The 20,630-nt window shown below is 47.4% G+C and overlaps 1 protein-coding gene across 2 annotated transcripts in view; it reads right to left on the bottom strand.

Annotated features, from left to right (window-relative positions):
* The window catches only part of FNBP1L (formin binding protein 1 like), a 688,366-nt gene that overhangs the window by 68,513 nt on the left and 599,223 nt on the right, over positions 1-20,630 (bottom strand). For both annotated transcript variants that reach the window (XM_078668213.1, XM_078668214.1), the window contains exon 11: positions 4,897-5,029. In XM_078668213.1, coding sequence (XP_078524339.1) covers positions 4,897-5,029 — 133 coding nt within the window. The remainder of the gene's footprint in view (positions 1-4,896; positions 5,030-20,630) is intronic.

Below are 20,630 nucleotides of genomic sequence, written 5' to 3'. Positions count from 1 at the left end.
CAGACTACTCTTGGAACAATATCCACTGATGTCTCCCTGCTGCGGGCGGACCTCCACAAAATGGCGGATAGGGTGAAAGAAGTGGAGGTGGTTGCAAAATCTTTGGTTGTGGATACTTCGGAGCTGCAAGTGGCGGTTGCACACCTTGAAAAAGAGAACAAAGTACTCGCTGACAAGCTTGATGACCAAGAAGGGCGCGCAAGACGGAACAACGTTAGAATTATTGGTATTCCGGAAACTGAAGGCACCCAAGCGATGGATTTATACGTGGAGGATCTGATAAAATCTAAACTGCAGCCTAAGGAACTCTCTCCTTTCTTCTCAGTGGAGCGTGCCCACAGGGTGCCAGGAGGAAGACCAAAGCCGGGTGCACCCCCTCGACCAGTGCGGGCCAGACTTTTCAACTTCAGAGATAGAGACGCAATTTTACAAGCGGCACGCATTTCGCCTCCAATACGCATTCTGAATTCTACTGTTAACTTCTTCCCTGATTACACTGCAGCTGTCTCGAGGCGCTGGCGAAGTTTCTTTGCTGTCAAAAAGCTGCTTCGAGAAAAGGAACTACCGTACTCTATGCTCTTCCCTGCAAAACTTAGAGTAGTGGCTGGAAGCCGGACCCAATACGCAAGTATTGCACTGTTGGGTGGGTCGAAGCACACTGCTGAGTTGGGGTGGCGGGCAGTTACAGGCTTGCTAGGCAGGGAGGCAGGGAGGCAGGGAGGGGGGTGGGATTTGGGGTAAGGGAGTACATGTTTTGTTTAATTCTTCTGAGTTGGTTAAATGCAATGTTCTTGGGGCAACACTCTTTCTTTCATGATGGATCTAAGTGTACCAAATGTGGCTTTGAATATCTGAAAACTTTTAATATGTCCTATGGCTGAACATGTTTCACAGGAGCCTAAGACTCTCCAAACAGCCTTGACTATATTGTCATGGAATGTCCGAGGGTTAGGAGACAAAGTGAAGAGAGGTTTGGTGCTACAGCATTTAAAACGTTGCGGCCCCTCCGTGGCTCTGCTGCAAGAAACGCACCTAATGGGTTCTACTGTCAAGGCTATGGATAGATGGGCGTTACCAAATGGTTGCACATGCAGAGTTTTCCTCAGGTTCTAGAGGTACAGGGATACTTATTAGAAAGAATTTCCCACTGGTGATACAAAAGAAGCAAGTGGACGACCAAGGCCGCTTCGCAGCACTGACATGTCAATGGGAAGGACGATTATTTAATCTGGTCTCTGTTTATATCCCACCGGCCCTTCACGCGCAAGCCCACTCTGCTCTCACAACATTCCTACTAACACTACCTGTTGCAATGCTGCTCATAGGGGGCGACTTTAATGATATAATGGACGGCACGCTGGACAGATTTCCCACCAGATCAGGGGTGCAGGGTGGGTGACGTCTCCTTGGTCTTACAGAGGCTATGGGACTTACAGATAGCTGGCGGTACAAACACCCTGACGAGAAGCAGTACACTTTTTACTCCGGGGTCCACAACTGTCTCACACGCATTGATTATTTTCTAATGTCAGCAGATGGCCTGCCGGGAATAGAAGAGGTAGCTATTCGCCCAAGGGGCATATCGGACCATTCTCCGTTGCTGCTAAAATACACACATCGCCAGACTTCTAGAAAGCATATGTTCCCAATTCATGCCGGTTTTCTACATGTGCGCCCTATTATGAAACACCTCACAGTCACTACCAGACAATTCTTTCAAGAGAATGCAGGCTCAGTGGACTCCCCTAGCACGCTCTGGGAGGTCTTTAAGGTAGTCCTGCGTGGGCAAGCAATAGCCTCAATTACAGGTCACAGACGGGCGCAGAGGGCGGAGTTAGATAACCTTGAGGAGGAACTAGCCGCCGCTATGACAGAACAGGCGGCGCGCCCGTCACTTGAAACCACCCTTGAGGTCCAACTTAAACAAACAGCGTATGTGGCATATCAAAGGGAAGGTACGATAGGTCGCCTCCAAGCAACTAGGCATAGGGTATATGAGCTGGGAGATAAAGCGGGAAAGATGCTAGCCTGGCTGGATAAGAAAGAAAGAGCGAACAGGGTCATAGCGCAACTGCTCTCCCCCACAGGCTCCATGATCTCTAAACCGGATGGTATAGTGGACATCCTGGCTGATCATTATGAGCAATTGTATGCCCCCCGTGCGTCCTACACGACTGAGGAGGCGTATGACTATATCAAAGATTTGACTATCCCTCAACTTTCCCCTGAGGCGGCACTACTGTTAGAGTCAGACATCACCATAGAAGAATTACAGACTGCAACCTACTCACTTCCGTCTGGTAAGGCGCTGGGCCCTAATGGATTCCCAGTGGAACTGTATAAAAAGACTGCACAGACATCTGCTCCCTTCTTGCTTGAGATGTTTCTTGATCGTCTCGAAGCGGGAGAGCTGCCGATAGACCAGCGGCTCGCCACTATAGTAGCGATCCACAAACCCGGCAGACCAAAGACGGACTGCGCGTCCTATCGCCCAATTTCCCTGATAAACGCAGAACCCAAGATCCTGGCCAAACTACTGGCATTGCGACTGACCCCCCACCTATCCTCCTTAGTGCATCCGGACCAGTCTGGAGTTATGCCGCACCGTAGCACGGCACTTAATTCGCGTAGGCTTTATGCGGTCTTGGCACGCATACCGTATATCTAGGAGCCTTAGACGCCACTATGGCATTTGATACCGTGGAATTGCCTTACTTGTTCGCAGTACTCAGTCACATGGGCTTCGGTCCGAAATTCTGCGCCTGGGTTCGCCTCCTTTACAACAAGCCCTTGGCACACGTTGCAGCCAATGGACACATCTCCCGAGACTTCCCACTTGGTCGAGGTACGCGGCAAGGTTGCCCGCTGTCCCCTCTGCTTTTCGCGCTGATTCTGGAGCCGCTTGCAATCCGGATCAGATGGGAACGCTCTACCAAGGGGCTTTCCTGGACCAATACGTGGGAGGACCACATATCCCTATATGCAGATGACATCTTCCTATACCTCACCTCCCCCAAGAAATCCATCCTAGAATTGCTGAACGTCTGTGAGAAGTTTGGTAGAGTGTCTGGTTACAGAATAAATTGGTCCAAGTCCGTTCTCCATGTCTTGGCCGGCCCTCCTCCTATTCTACCCGTGAGTTGCCCCCTGCACACTACTGTGACGGCATTCAAATACCTGGGTATCTATATTACATCAGACCCAAACAAATTCTCTGCTTTAAATCATAGTCCCCATCTAGAGCGGTTTAAGCGTGACGTTAAGGTATGGCGAACTCTCCCACTTACACTTTTGGGTAAGGCGGCACTATACAAAATGATGGCGCTCCTGCGATTTCTATATGTCCTTGAGAATACGCCATTTCTGGTTCCTGACTCCTATTTCAGAACTATTGCTACTACTGCCTCCAATCTTATGTAGGATGGGAGGCCTCCTCGTATCCCGCAAGCTAAGTTAACAAAGAGTTGGTATGATGGGGAATAGCGCTTCCCAATGTGGAATTATACTACTGGGCGGCCCATCTTAAACAGATAAATTACTGGTTGCATACCCCACAGACCGAACCGGCATATCTAGCTGATAGACAAAGCTTGGAAAGCAAAGGGTAATCTATATAGCCGCCGCATGCCCTCAGACATACTTGGGCCCACACGACATTCTGTACAACTTTGGTATAAGGCGAATAGGCGTTCAAATGCTCTGGGACGATCACACAGATGACACCGCTGTGGGACTCCTACAGGCTAGGCTTCCTTCGTAATAGCACGGGATTCCGGAACTGGGATAACATAGGCATTTCGGTGGTGGGTGACCTCTGGAAGGGAGGAAAGATGGTAGACTTCTCCTACCTTCAAACGCATTACGAAATGACACAGAAGGAGAGGTTCAGATACCTCCAAATCAGACATGCACTCCAGTCAGTCATACCTGCAGATACCGAGCTACAGGAATCCTCTCCTCTAGAAGATAGGCTTCTGAAAGAATATATGCCAGATAGGGCCACTTCTTTGATCTACCGGAAGCTGATAAATAATCTTCCTGACATGACGTCCACACTAAGACAGAACTGGCGACTTTGATGAGTTTGAATGGCAAGAGGCTCTTACGTCCCCCCGGAAAACAGCAATACCCTCCAGATTCAAACTGGTTCAGCTCAAAATATTGCATTGTGCATATTGCACTAGAACGACGTTATTCAAGATAGGGTCAACCTCCCATAAATATTGCTTACGACACTGTGGGGACGAGGGGACATTCTATCATACCATATGGGACTGCAAACACATAGCGGCATACTGGACGGCAGTCATGCGTACAATTTCCCAAACTATAGATGTTTCCCTGGTGCCTGAACCCCGTCGTTGTTTGTTGAACGTATGGGAGCCAAACGACCTTAATCATCGACAACAAGATTGGGTAATGTTGGGCATGACGGTGGCAAAACGTAACATCGCCTTATTGTGGGCCTCAGAAACACTACCTACCCTCCGTAAGTGGTGCATGGATATGGATGAAGTGATGGTGGCAGATAAGTTGGTGTTTATGCATCGTGGGTGCCCCAAGAAATGGGAGAAAATTTGGGGGGCTTGGAATAAGTTTCGTGGTAACATTTGTGAGCCTCCGAACCTCACGGACGATGATAATGCCTTAGAATGACACAGATTGGACATGTAAAGATTAATAATATTGATGTATCAATACATGTACTCTTCATGTGTAACTTGGACAATGTATTAGGCTGCTTTTCTCTCATGATCCACACAATGCATATTATTTCATCTGTATGTATTAATGACCTATTTGTTCTGTTAATAAAAATATTTTTTTTAAAAGTACATGAATTTCTAAGTGCAATTTCCCACATTTTCACTATCTCTAAAAAAACAAAGCGGTTACCTCATTTTTGTTAATTTCCATTCGGAGACGGTCAATGTTTGCCATCGTCTCTGCTAATTTTGGCTGTAAACTGCCCGGATCTCCCATCTGTGGATTTTTCTCGTATACATCTTTCATTTTAATCAGGGCATCTCTGTGGTGAAGAAAATTTCAAGTGCCTTAAAACCTTTAAACTAATGCCAAGTTCAGTGATATACATACTAATGTGAAATCAAGGGCCAGTAGAAGTAGCTTACTATCAAACCGTCTGTCCTTAATATTCTCTTATGCCATCCATGAATATTTATCAATCAAAAGTTCCTTACCTGTAACACAGCCTCCCTAACATATATTTTCCATCGTCACAAACAGTTGAATATTCCCTGGCATTAGCATCTTTTGGGAGCTAAGAATCACTGCCACGTGTTTGGAGTAGGTGTGGTAAGGCAGAGTACGCCGGTATTCAGGTACATTTTTGTGCGGGTGAAATTCCGATCATGGAATGCTTGTGTGGATGCTGGGATTGCTGGTCTCATTTTTGACTGTTTCGAGAACCAAACTGACTTTTGCCCAACCACTTGTTCCTCCTCAAGGGCTAGAGGGAGTTACAGTAGGGCAAATGTGAAATGGGGTATTCTCCTTTATTCTGAACACAAGCATAACCTGCCCCAAACGTATTCGCAAAGGACTCAAAAACACATAATGGTCTGTCAAAATTATTCCGTGCATGCTCAATGCCAGGCGCTTAAGCATCTTCTGTGTTTTCAGATTCTAGGAATTTTACAGAAGGAGAATTTGCACTACCAGAACTGATTGCAGAAAAAATTAATAGAGGTGGACTCCGTGCCACAGCTCATTGTGGCTTCAGGTGATGTACGGATGAGCCATTGAAGTCACACTTGAAGCTGAAACAACTTGTACTGCTTTGGACACAACGCCAGATGGCAGGCGCTGCACTGCAATCAACCACAGGTACACCCTGCCACCTGTTTCTTCAAACTGCACGATCTTGAAGCCGCTCTGTCTTTTGTGGAGTGACCTGGTTACTTGAAATCCCTATTGGTTGCCTGTACCGTCGATCTGAAGGATTCTTCAGTCCTGACATTTGAGGTCATAGTAAGCGATCTTACTAAATGATCTGCTCTCTTTATAGCGCTCCAGTTTGTCGTGCTGACTAGTTATTTGTACTTGTAGTCTGGTTTTTCCTTATTGTGTCTCGTTCTTCTTTTACACTTGGTTCTGCCTGTCTAGTTAGGTTTCTTGCTGTTTCTAATCTGTTCAATCTCAGATAAAGTACTATGTTATGTTCTACTGCAGCTCTTGCACCAGGGTTGCCCTCTTCCACTGGTACCTGCTCAGGACCCTATACTCAGTTCGGGGTACAGTGGCATCAGTCTTGCACCTGTGCATGTTCACTTCTTACGTGTGTAGTATGTGTGGATACAGGCCTTGCGGAATGCGCATCCCACAATCCAGCACATATTGTACCATAGAGTGAATGCATAGGTCAATACTTCTTGCACCTTACATGAAAGAAAGAAATCAAAGATTGCTGGTGAACTACAGAACCATGCCTCTTACTTTCTTTGCCGCTGGGTCTAAAGTGGTGATGCATTAACGGATGTGGGAGGTTTAGAAGTATTCATGGAGATATATATATATATATATATATATACACATACATATACACACACACACACACTCACACACACAGGAAATAGCTACATTACACTAGAGAACTGTAAGCTCCTGAGGTGGAAACCGGGAGAATTCGCTGAGGCTTTTTTAAAGACTTTTAAAACTTGTGTGATACTTTGTTTTTTAAACCTACCTGCCACTCTCCCTAGTGCACTCCCCGCGCAGCGGACCTTAGCGCTGACGGGGGAAACTATCCACAGTTGCCGCCATTAGAGTGGAACACTGCGGCCACGCCCACCACCCTCAGGCCACGCCACCTTCAACCAGTACTAAAGGCGCGCTGATCTGCTAGCGCAACTAGAGAACTGTAAGCTCCTGAGGCAGAAGCCGGGAGAATTCGCTGAGGCTTTTTTTAAAACTTAAAACTTGTGTGATACTTTGTTTTTTAAACCTACCTGCCACTCTCCCTAGTGCACTCCCCGCGCAGCGGACCTTAGCGCCGACGGGGGAAACTATCCACAGTTGCTGCCATTAGAGTGGAACACTGCGGCCACGCCCACCACCCTCAGGCCACGCCCCCTTCAACCAGTACTAAAGGCGCGCTGATCTGCTAGCGCAACTAGAGAACTGTAAGCTCCTGAGGCGGAAGCCGGGAGAATTCGCTGAGGCTTTTTTAAAAACTTTTAAAACCTGTGTGATACTTTGTTTTTTAAACCTACCTGCCACTCTCCCTAGTGCACTCCCCGCGCAGCGGACCTTAGCGCTGACGGGGGAAACTATCCACAGTTGCCGACATTAGAGTGGAACACTGCGGCCACGCCCACCACCCTCAGGCCACGCCCCCTTCACAATATAAAAATGTGCATCCCCGGAAGCGCAGCGGACGAGCGCAGCGGGCGCGCCTAAGGCAAGCCCGTCTGCGCCCGTCCGCGACCAGACCGCGCCTAGTGCCAGCCATGCTGCCGGTGAGTCGCCACACACTAAAAGGATAGTCAGGACTAGTGTGGAGTTACTGGCACTGAATGCAACGAAACCTTGTCAGGCGCCCAGGCTCGATTTGGCTAAGTTTGACTTACCACCCTCATGCCTGATTTGCTGCGAATCACTGGGCGATGTTTCGCCTCAAATAAACGTACATCCCAAAACAATAAGCCGACTGACAGCTAACAACACCTCTACCACTCTTTTTAGGGCAGCACTACTGAACTGTAGATCTCTCCCCAAGCACGCTGATATTTGTCTATTAATAGTGGATTCTGAGTGGGACGCCTTGTTTCTTACAGAAACATGGCTCAATATAGACAACATGGCCTCTATTCCTCTGGCTGTCCCGCTGGGCTTCAAATTAAGCTTCTCAAATAGAGAGGAGGACAGAAGGGGCGGCGGAGTGGCGATTTTCTTCAAGGATAAATGTACAATGACGTCCTCTGCACCTACCACTATCTCTGGTATAGAGGGGCTACACTTCTGCCTTCAAATTAACCCCCAACTGTCCCTAGCCGGCCTGATTATTTATAGACCTCCGGACTGCCCCTCGACACACACCTGTGAACTTATGGACTTTATAGTCCAAAGCTCCCTAGCCCACTCACATTACACCGTAGCTGGTGACTTCAATGTCCATGCAGACAGGTCTGACTGCCCACAGACCACTCAACTTATTACAACGCTGCAAGCCGCAAATTTAACTCAAATTATCTCTGGACCAACGCATCGGGCTGGCCATATGCTGGACTTAATCTTCTCCAACATATTGGATACTACAGCCAAACCCCCGCTGCCATTATTATGGACGGACCATTTTTTAATCCCTTTTTCTATCTCATTCCCATTCCACTCTCTGGAAATAGGGAAACGCTCCTATGTGTGTAGAAAATGGGATAATATATCAGCTGATACCTTATGCCCTGCTCTTGCAGCTGACCCCCCACCACTGACTTCAGACGTGAATTCTGATGCAGTGATGCTGAATCGCTGGATAGGTAACACAGTGGAATCCATTGCTCCTGCCAAAGTTGCCATGTCACGGAGAGAATCCCCTTCCGCCCCCTGGTTCTCCACAGAGCTGATGGCTGAAAAAAGCAACTGTAAAAGGCTGGAGCGCCTTTGGCGGGCAAACTATTGTGAATCAGCAAAAATTTGCTACAAAAAAGCCCTACGCGGCCTACATCAATCCATAAAAAAAGCCGAAAAACTATTCATTGTGACCTCCATTCAACAAGCGGAGCAATCTAGCAAAGAAGTTTTGAAGATTGTTCAATCCTTTTTTAAACCGAGGGCTATCGAGACTAAAATCATCCCGTCAGTGAGACTCTGTGAAGATATCTCGGATTTTTTTGACAAAAAAATCGTACAGGTCTATGATACCTTCTCGGGCCCCGAGCCCACAGTGATGGCGGACTCAGAACTAATAGAGTCGCCCTCCCTTCCCCTAGCCCAATTTCATCCTATCACCCGGGCTGAGGCACTGAGTGAATTACAAAAATGTAAATCAGGAGCCCCTGATGACCCCTGCCCACCTAAGCTCTGGAAAATGATGTCGGACGCAATTGCAGCACCACTCCTACATATATGGAACACATCCATCGAAACTGGCACGTTCCCTGACTGTTGGAAACATGCCACACTTCTTCCTTTGAAAAAAAAGCCCAATGGTGCTCCCGACGACCTGAGTAATCTCCGCCCCATCTCCCTGTTAGCAGCCCCTGGAAAAATGCTCGAAAAGTTGATTCAACGCCAACTGAACAGCTTTATCGAGGAAAATGGAACTTTACATGAAACACAGTCAGGTTTCAGGTCTGGCTTCAGCACCGAGACGGCCCTCATCGAGGTTGCTGAATCGATCAGGTGGTCCTTAGATTCAGGAGCATCAGCCATGCTGGTGCCCCTGGATCTATCAGCCGCATTTGATACGGTGGATCACGGTAGACTGATGCTGAGGCTGAAGGACACGGGTCTGGAGGACAAAGCACTGAGCTGGCTTCAATCCTATCTCACGGACCGTTCCCAGAAAGTGGCATTGGGCACCTTCTCCTCTAAACCAAAACGTCTCTGGTGTGGTGTCCCTCAGGGGTCGGCACTCAGCCCGCTACTTTTTAATGTTTATTTAGCCCCACTTTTTACCTTGATTGCCAAATGGGGGGGTCAAGGCAATTTCGTATGCAGATGATACACAACTAGTCTTCCCCTATGTTGAAGTATCGGAGGCAGCTTTTAGTAAAATAAGGGGCTGCCTTCAAGATGTAGCCAGCTGGATGAATGCAAACAAACTAAAATTGAATGCAAGCAAAACGGAGGTATTATTCTTTGGAAAGAATACGCATCCCCCTCCCGACCTGTGGTGGCCCCCCCCAAATGGGCCCAGCACCAGTTTCCGGAACCAGTGCGAAGAATTTGGGAGTAAGATGGGACGAGAATCTCTTTCTCCTCGCACATACAGCAGGTCACCACTGGATGTCTCCACAAACTTAGAAACCTCCGAAAATTTCTTTCCTTTCTACCAGTTGAGTGTCGCAAAATGGTAGTCCATGCGACAGGTACATCCAGACTGGACTACTCGAATGGCCTTTACCTTGGTCTGCCCAAATATCTGGTGCAACGCCTGCAGATCATGCAGAATGCGGCCGCGAGACTGATAAAACCTATTCCTTTCAGACATCACGTCTCTCCGCATCTGCGCGCACTGCACTGGCTCCCAGTGGTGAGCAGAATTAAATTCAAAGTTCTTACCCTGGCATGTAGAGCATTAAAAGGGACTTGCCCTACCTATTTAAAACTCAGACTTCCCCGCTACCATCGGGAGAGACACCTACGATCCAATTCCCTGCTTCAGCTAACTGTCCCACGAGTTAGAAAAGCCAGACTTGGGGGCAGGTCTTTCTCTGCTGGCACGGCGAAACTCTGGAACGCCTTGCCCCTGGCCATTCAATCCGCTACGACAGAAGCTAGCTTTAAGAAGCTCCTAAAGACCTGGCTCTTTACGCAGAAAACCTAAGCAACTCACCATGCATCTTGCTCTGCTGAAGTACTCTCTTAGCGCCGGGACACCTCTTCGTGAGGTAGCTGTTCGCGCTTTACAAGCATCAGTATTATTATTATTATTATTATTATGTTTGGTCAGCCATCAACAGTGCAGCAGGCTTAGTGGCACCGGGACCATGAGCCTAGGGTTCCATTATGCAACCCAACTGTGGCTTTGACAGCACTAGAGGGCACACATTTGGGGACATTCTCCTAGCTTGCATTAGGGCCCTTGGGACCCTTCATAAGCCCAGGAAGGGGGCACGGGAGCCGTTGGACCAGCAACATCATTCCACTGGGTCATGCACTGCAGTCAGGGTATCGCTGGCCCGGCACAGAAAAGCAAATCACCATTAGCAAAGATGAGTGAGTCCTAAGCTCTGGCTCTCTCACGCCGTGAGACCGCGCACACAGGGGGGGTGTACTGGGACCAGTGGAGTCTGCAGCTCCCTGCAAGGGAACAGCAGTGGCAGAAAATGGATGAAAACCTGCATTTTGGAAGAACTGTCCTCATAATGGATCGCATTCATAACTATGCAACATTAATATATACTTCCCTATATACTTCAAACTTGTTGCACCGGAAATACGTTTATTCAATGAAGACTTTTTGGATTCCTCGATCCCCTCCAAACAACAGTCAGTTTGCTGTGCACGCGCTCACTCCGGTAGAAAGGTATCAGGGACATGAGCTCTGCAGGTGGATGGGAGCGGGCTTGGATGTTTGTGCATTAGGGCATGCAGGCTTCACTGCTCCAAGCCCAGATCTGAACATCTGGACGGAAGTTTACAACCCTGTTACACCGCAGGCCCTAACTAGACCTGGGAGGCTCAAACGTGTTTAAAGAGCTTGAACATGCTGCTGCTGCTAAAACACGTGATCAAACTCCCTACAGCTTCTCTTACCGATATGTCAAACTTACCCGACAATGTTTCATACTAATGTCTATTTATATAGATTCATCAAGTTATATTTGACATGTCACGATGCATATTAAATATTTAATAATTCACTTAAAGTTAATGACACTTGATCACACTGCCACTGCTATGCATTCGAGATAGCCCACCTGCTTATACCTTTACATGTTATAGGTCTTATCAGGTTCCAGTACCACCTGATATACTTTTAAATCACAATAATTCTAGACCGCGCAGCTGTTGTGGCAGCAAAGGGCTAAAAGTAAAACACGATCTAATACCTCAAATGTCACAGAACTCTCAACTTTCTATCCCTAACCTGACGTGAAGCTAAAACCGCAGCTCAGTCTGTATTACAACTACCTGGTTCTAACCGCGGACAGATACTGGTGAACAGGACTGACAGTCACCAAGTACAACTTACAATCACCAACTTTTCCAGGTTATCTATATACGTAAGGCTACATTATATTATTTATTTCTAGATCTTTAAAATTCTTCGCGGCCTAGCTAACACCCGCATTCTCTCTGTATACCTGCGTATTATATTATTGGTTCTCGTGACTCAAAACCTTTGTACAAAAGGCTGGGACTCTCTCCCGATGTTGGTTCTGTAGTTCCATGGTTTGTTGTCTGCAGATCATGCACCAAACTGGCATTTATGCGACCCTTTTGCATCTGCACAGCGCTCACAACAGGCTCAAGGTCACGAGACCCGAATTCTAAAAAGTTTTTGTGCACCCAAGTGTAATTTAAGGGTGTAAAAAATACTGTATGGAGCTCTGCTTTTATACGTCGTCAGGGGTGAAGGGTTGTTACCCTCGGAGAAGGGGGTGATGGTCCCAGAGCTCTCGCTAGAAGCAGGTAGTGGGCATTCCTGGTTTGAGCCACCTATAAACATTGATTAAAACCAACAAAATTGTAGGTCTGTGGGCCCTTGCTAACAATTTTAAAACGTTTTTCACCCAAAAGAAATACTCCTGTAAAAGATTTAATTGATGGATATCTCTAAAGCCGTTAAGGGAGTTGGGGAAGGGGTGCAACGACGGGGAAAATACTTTTCATAGCAGGAAAAAAACAAAACTGATTTTGCGTTAAATAATATTCCCTTTTGTGGAAATACAAGTCTCAGACATCTGTTATGTTTATGTTTGCGGGAATTGGCCAGGGACATCTTAAGAATTTTGGGGGCTCTGGGCCAAACGTATCTTGGTGTCCACTTTTCATAACATTTTTGAATTCATGATCCAGTTTCAGCTCTTTCATGTCCTCTTTGACCAGGTGCACAGACACACTCGTTCAAATTCGAAATAGGTTTATAGCCAATATTCAGGGAAAGTGACGTGTGTTTTCAATACTGTAACACGGCAGCTGCTCATTAAAATTACTGCAAATGATCTCTGCGACACCCTCCCGTTTCTCATATGTGAGGTCCTGTTTTGATCTAAAAAAAAATAGCCACCTTAAAAAGAAAGGAACAATTAAGAAAAATATTTAAAACAATCGGTTTAAGAATTATTCAAGTCATCAAGGCAAGACACTGCAGAACAGAGATGACTATCAGGGTCCCCTGTAAGACTGGGGCCCTGGGCCAGAACCCACTTTGCCCATGCCTTAAAACGTCACTGGTTGCCATGCATTTGAGAACCGGAAATCAGTAAAATAGTTAGTGGAAATAACCAACGCGGGTTCAATTCCAACTTTATTTTGTTATATCACGATTTTGAATCTGGCAGTATGTAGGCCAAGGTTTGGCACAGGCATGCGCACTGAAGAGGCAGCAGCTAACAAGATGCTAAGGTGTTGGTCATAGGAAAAACTATTCGAGCATCTCACATGAAAAAAGGTTGCTAGTAAGAATAAACTGTACATGGAGCGATTTTACAGCGGAAGCTCATTAGACTGGAAGAATTCACAATCTAACACGACCTTAGTGGTCCAATTGAAGAAAAAAAAAACAGGCGTTGAGACAGGGAAAGAACGCGGCTATTGTAAACATTGGAAAACAACCATGAAACGTTGTGAATTTTATTAGTGCTTTCAGTAATGAGTCACAGGAAATAGGAAATATCTTATAAACACTGATGTCGAAAGAGGTCGTAAACACTCTGATGTGGGAATTACACACCCAGAATTTTACATACATCTAAACTAGTTCCCACAGAGGACTAGCAGGATATTATCCAAACTTAAGGGCATGCTAAGAAGGAATTACATTGCTGCAGTACGTGAAAGGTGGCTGCTCAGTATGCCTATTGGATTTTATTGTTGTGATGCAGGTTTGACATGGTTGTAATGATCCTATTCGATAATAGCACTAAGATTTCATCACAGACAATATGAAATTATCAACTGTGAATCTACATTCGCAGCACATGAAATACGTTGTAACAGTTACTAGTTACACTTGCCTAGTACAAACAGCACACTGAAAATATAAAACATGAGGAAACCCAAGTGTTCGACCTGGCATCCTTGGCATGGTTTATTCCCCCTTCCCCAACAGTTTTGCTTTGAGACCTCCTATTTTTGCTCACTTCGTTTTTTGTTGGCCTTAGGACTCTGTACACTTTACCACTCCTAACCAGTGCTAGAGTGCTTATGATCTTTACCAAAAATATGGTAACATTGGCTTGTACCCTACTGGTATTTTTACTTTACTTATAAGTAATTGAAACAGCAGTACTGCATGTACCCAGGTCCTGTAAAGTAAATGCTACTAGTGGGTCTGCAGCAATGATTGAAGCATCCACTTAAGTAGCCATTTAAACATGTCTCAGGCCTGCCATTGCAGAGCCTGTGTGCGCAGTTTTAAACTTCCAATTTGACTTGGCAAAATAAACCTTTTGCCATGCCCAAATCTTTCTTTTAATACATACAAGTCACACCGAGGGTAGTCCCTGGACAGGGCAAAGGACAACGTATCTAAGAAGTAGGACATGTACTTTTAAGTTTTACATGTCCTGGTAGTGAAAATCTCTTAAATTTGTTCTTCACTACTGCCTATATCTTCAATAGGATATTATTTGAGTTACCTTATTACCTTTTATCAGTGTAATTTCCAAATGAACAAGTTACTTGCCTTCGGTAACGCTTTTTCTGGTAGATACAGTATCTGCCTCACCTTGTGAATATCCCCCTTGCGTCAGCAACGTTCGGAATTTTTCTTTGTAGCACGCCGGCGTGGATGACGTCATAGGAACGCGGCATCGCGCGCGACTCCGTCTGACGTCACCGACCCCTTATTAGGCCTACGTCGGCGTGATGACATCAGTTCCGCCCTTTTTTCCGTGCCTTCGAGGCACCCGGACGGACCAATGACAGGAAATATACATATATACAGTGTACATAGTACATACAAACCATAAAAGCACACATAGTGCGTAGCAAAGGTACCAAAAACCCAATAAATATACAAATAAATATACAAATAAATATATAAAAAAGACCAGGTATAGCAGAGTGGACAACGGGGAGGCGGGCGGGTCAGTGAGGAATCCACAGGCAGATACAGTATCTACCAGAAAAAGCGTTACCAAAGGTAAGTAACTTGTTCTTCTGATAGATACATCTGCCTTGTGGATTCCTCACCTTGTGAATAGAGTCCCACAGCAGTCCCCACTCCCGGAGGAGGGTGTCCACTCTGCTACACCAGGAAATCTTGGAGAACAGAGCGCGCGAAGTGGCCGTCCCTCCTCACCTCGGTATCCAAGCAGTAGTGCTTCGCGAAAGTGTGGAGGGAGGCCCAAGTCGCGGCTCTGCAAATGCCCTCAACAGGTACACCTCTAGACAATGCAGAAGTAGCAGACCTTGCTCTGGTAGAATGAGCTCTTATACCCTCAGGAGGGTCCTTACCCGCCAGGGAGTAGCAAATCTTGATGCACAGGATTATCCACCTGGAAAGTGTGCGCTTGTGCACTGATCTGCCCTTCCGGCAGCCAGCAAAACCAACAAACAGCTGGTTGTCAATCCGGAAGTCTTTAGTTCTTTCCAGATAAAAAGACACCGCCCTTTTAGGGTCCAAACGGTGCAGTCTCTCTTCCTCCTTAGAAGGGTGAGGGGGAGAAAAGAAGGCAGGAAGGGTAATGGATTGTCCTAGATGGAAGGGAGTTACCACCTTAGGCAGAAAAGCAGCCCTGGTCCTAAGAACCATTCGTTCAGCATGAATGGTCAGGAATGGGGGCTTAGAACTAAGAGCTTGAAGCTCACTCACCCTCCTTGCCGAGGTGATTGCTACTAAGAAGACCGTCTTGAAAGACAAAAGCCTCATAGGACACTTGTGTAAGGGTTCGAAGGGAGAACCCATCAAAAAAGTTAAGACAAGATTTAAGTCCCATTGAGCAACAATAAATGGAGAAGGAGGGAACTTATTTGTGAGGCCCTTCAGAAACCTGAAAACAACTGGAGATTTAAAAAGAGACGGCTGGTCCGGCAAGCAGAGAAATGCCGATAACGCCGAAAGGTAACCTTTGACTGTGGCAACAGCAAATCCGTGCTGAGCCAAAGAGAGAGCAAACTGCAAAATATCAGACAGATGAGCCCTCAAAGGGTCAACAGCCTTCTCCCTACACCAAACAACAAATTTAGACCATCTGTACGAATAGATGGACTTGGTGGAGTCACGCCTGGCCGAAAGAATGACATCCACCACATCGTGAGGGAGAGAAAAAGAGTTCAGGTTGCCCCGTTCAATCTCCAGGCAGGAAGGTGTAATGTCTGGAGGTGGGGGTGTAAAACCTGCCCCTCCATCTGGGAGAGGAGATCTGCCCTGAGAGGGAGACGGAGCGGCGGGTGAGAGGAGGGGTGGAGTAGGTCAGTGTACCACACCCTTCTTGGCCAATCCGGGGCGACCAATATGACTCGAGCCCGGTCTTTGCGAATCTTCCTCAGAACCCGAGGAATCAAGGGTATGGGAGGAAACGCGTAAAGGAGTTGATTTGCCCAACTCAACTGAAACGCGTCCCCGAAAGCTCCTTGCATCGGATACTGGAGACTGCAGAATGACGGGCAGTGAGCATTCTCGCGAGTGGCGAACAGGTCCACCCGAGGAGTCCCCCACATCTGAAAGATGTCGTGAACAACCTCCGGGTGAAGCCTCCACTCGTGATCGGCAGAGAACTGCCGACTGAGAACGTCTGCACGAACGTTCAGAACTCCGGCCAGATGATTTGCCATCAGACAAATCTGATGGTCCTGAACCCAGGACCAGAGACGCAGAGCCTCTCTGCAGAGACACTGCAACCCTACTCCTCCCTGCTTGTTGATGTACCACATCGCGGTTGTGTTGTCCGACAGGACTTGAACCGACTGACCGCGAAGGGAAGGGAGGAAGGCCTTGAGCGCCAAACGTATCGCCCGTAACTCTAGAAGGTTGATATGAAGCAACCTTTCTTCTGGAGACCAAAGACCTTTGACTTCCAGATCCCCCAGATGAGCACCCCACCCTAGAGTGGATGCATCCGTTATCACCATGGCCACCGATGGAGGCAGCTGGAAAGGCTTTCCCTGAGAAAGATTGCTTTCCACACCCCACCAGGACACATCCGCCGCAGTTTCTCTGGAGATCCTCACTGACTCCCTGAGAGCTCCGTTGTGCTGATACCACTGCCTGCGGAGGCAGCACTGGAGTGCCCTCATGTGCCAGCGTGCATGGTTGACCAACAGAATGCAAGAAGCCATCAGACCAAGCACACGAAGGACCTTCAGGACTGGAACAACCGCTCCATTGAAAAATAAAGGAATAATTTCCTGTATGTCGTGAATCCTTTGAGGCGGAGGGAATGCACGACATACAGTTGTGTCCAGTACTGCACCTATGAACAGGTTGCGCTGGGAGGGCACCAGGTGAGACTTGGGTACATTTATCGAAAAACCCAAACTGTGTAACAACTGAGTTGTTTCTTGCAGATGATGGAGCACCTTCTCCGGCGACTCTGCTTTGATGAGCCAGTCATCCAGATACGGAAATACAGGAATTCCCGACCTTCTGAGATGTGCTGCCACCACTGCCATCACCTTGGTGAAAACTCGAGGCGCAGTAGTAAGTCCAAACGGAAGGACCGCAAACTGGTAGTGTTGCGAACCCACCGTAAAACGGAGATACTTCCTGTGTGACTTCAGGATAGGGATGTGAAAATAAGCATCCTGCAAGTCGATCGACACCATCCAGTCTTCTTCCAACAGCGCTTGAAGAACCTGCGCAAGAGTGAGCATCTTGAACTTTTCTTGTTTCAGATACAAGTTCAAGATCCTGAGATCCAGGATTGGTCGAAGCCTGCCATCCTTGTTGGGGATCAGAAAATACCGGGAGTAGCATCCCTGACCCCTCTCCTGCTCCGGAACCACCTCTATCGCACCCTTTCTGAAAAGAGCCAGGACTTCTTCCTGCAAGAGAAGCAGGTGGTCCTCCAAACAATAGGAGGGTAATTGGGAGGAAATTCCCGGAAGGGAAGGGCATACCCATTTTCTACGAGATTGAGAACCCAAGATCTGATGTAACCGATTCCCAATCCCCTAGAAAATGAGTAAGCCGACCCCCTCCCGGACCTGCATGATCCGGAATGGCAGATCTAGGGCTGCTTTGCTGCTGCAGGTGGGGGGTGGGTATTAGAGGAGGAAGTTGAGGAGGAAGAGACTTGACGTCCACGTCTACGACCCTTCTGTCTACCTCTATAAGACTTGTACAGAGGGTTCTGTTGCTGCTGCTGTTGCTGGCCTTGCCTGAAAGGACGAAAGGAAGATCTGCCAAAGCCTCTGAACTTTCTGGTGGCTGTACCCTTCGCTTGCAAACCCAAAGATCTAGCCGTCGCTCGGCTATCTTTGAACCTCTCCAGAGCTGTATCTGCTTTTTTTCCAAAGAGACCAACCCCGTCAAGAGGTAAATCTAAAAGAGTAGCCTGTACATCAGTGGGAAAACTCTGAGGACTTTAACCAAGCAGCTCTTCTGGTAGCTACTGAAGAACCCATTATTCTAGCCACAGAGTCTGCAGTGTCCATGCCACTCTGAATAACTTGACGGGCTGCAGCCTGAGTGTCCAAAACAACTTCAGTAAAGTTTTTCCTGTCTTCTTCTGGAAGTTTAGCAGATAATAAGGCATGCACATATCTGCCAAGCAAACAAGTAGCATTTGTTGATTTTAAGGCCATGCTACCTGAGGAGAAGACCTTCTTAGCGGCCTGATCCAACTTTTTGGAGTCTTTATCCCCAGGAACTTGAGGAAAGGAGCCAGCCGATCTATTCGCACAAGCAGCCTGAACTACCAGACTCTCCGGCAAAGGGTGAGATGACAAGAACTCAGGATCACCAGGAGCCACCCTATAACGTCTCGCCACCGATCTAGATACTGCAGGTGCAGACAAAGGCTTTTTCCAAACTTCTAGAATTGGTTCGGTCAGAGCCTCAGTGAAGGGTAGAGTAGGCTCAATGATCGAAGAAGGCGAATGGAAGACTTCTGTGAGGATATTAGGTTTGAACTCAACTGTTGGCAAAGTTAAGTTCAGCAAATCAGCAGCTTTCCGAATTACTATATGGTATGGTACCACATCCTTGGAGGGTGCATCTGAAACCACAGGTAACCCCCATTCAGGAGAAAGTTCAAGACTGCTAGCAGAATGAAGATCCTCAAAACAATCATCATGTTCCTGAAGTTCACCTTCCTCCAGTAGACGCTGGGCTCTACGTCTCGACCACTCCATACGGATCGACGTCGATGGATCCGGCAACGACTCGGATGGAGTCGGAGCCGGCGTCGATCGAGGAGCTGGAACAACAGAGGGTTGAGCAACAGGAACTGGCGTCGAGCCTCGATCCGAATTCCGAGGTCGCTCCGGAGTCGGCGAAGCCGTGCGCGGAGTCGATGACCTCGGCGGCGCCGAACCGATCCAAGGATATGGAGTCGCTATTAAAGGTACAAAAAGGCGCCGGTGCATAAGTTTGGGGAACACCCAAGTTGAAAGACAAAGGACCCATAGGACCCGCAGGTGCTCCAGTGGGGTACATTGCCCTCGCATACACTCCATACATAGCATTAAGGAAATGCGATGGATCTTGACCAGGACCAGGAAAAGAAGGGTAAGAACCCATAGGATTAGTAGGAGACTGTACTGGATTTGGCTCTCCTTGATCATTTTGAATTTCCGGTTCATCCTCTGGAATCGGAGATTGAGGAACTTCCACGACGTCCTCATGCTCCGAAGAGTGATCCGAAGCCGGGTTCGGATCCAGTTCCGGCATATGCTCTCGAGATCTTACCGGAGTGGCACCACCAGCAGGAGACGGAGACACAAAGTCCTTGTGATGCTTATGAGAAGATTTCTTCTTAGAGTCCGAAGACCCCGAATGATGGCGAGAACTATGCTTCTTCCTCTTATGTCTTTTCTTCGAGGAACCCGAAGCATGTCCAGAAGCTGACTTCGACGCCGACTCCGATCTGGCCCTCGATGACTTCGATCGCGACCTCGATCTTGACTTCGGTCTCGACTTGGAGTGTCTTGATCTTGATCTCGAAGATCTATCTGCTTCTTTACTCTTAATTTTGGCCAATAAGAGTTTCGCTTCTTGTTCACGTAGAGCCTTCGGATTCATTTTTGAACTGGATCGACAGCCCTTGACGTCGTGATCCGATCCCAAACACCATAAACAATCCTCGTGTGGATCAGTAATTGACATCATCCTGGCACACGAGCCGCACTGCTTAAATCCTGTTTTCTTCGAAGACATCCTCGACGAAGAACAGAAACAGTAACAGACAAAAAGAAACAAAGTTTCTATCTGTAACTACAGAAGATCCCTGAAACCGTTAGCGTCGACGACGCGGAAAAAAGGGAACTGATGTCATCACGCCGACGTAGGCCTAATAAGGGGTCGGTGACGTCAGACGGACATGCGCGCGATGCCGCGTTCCTATGACGTCGTCCACGCCGGCGTGCTACAAAGAAAAATTCCGAACGTTGCTGACGCAAGGGGGATATTCACAAGGTGCGGAATCCACAAGGCAGATGTATCTATCAGAAGGGAAGAGATGCTCATATCATGTTTGGTGTCCATGGAATCACAATTCAAAATCCTAACTTATCGTGAAGTTGTATTTTCAATTGCAATTCTGAAAATGTAATTTTTAGAAAGTTGATGAAAGAGAAAGTGGGGAAGCCAATTAACCCTTGAAGGCTTGGGGAAG

This window comes from Lissotriton helveticus, chromosome 1_2, assembly GCF_964261635.1.
Source record: "Lissotriton helveticus chromosome 1_2, aLisHel1.1, whole genome shotgun sequence".
Classification (NCBI taxonomy): Eukaryota; Metazoa; Chordata; class Amphibia; order Caudata; family Salamandridae; genus Lissotriton; species Lissotriton helveticus.
The sequence above is the reverse complement of the archived record's forward strand: the minus strand, read 5'-3'. Positions and strand labels throughout refer to the sequence as shown.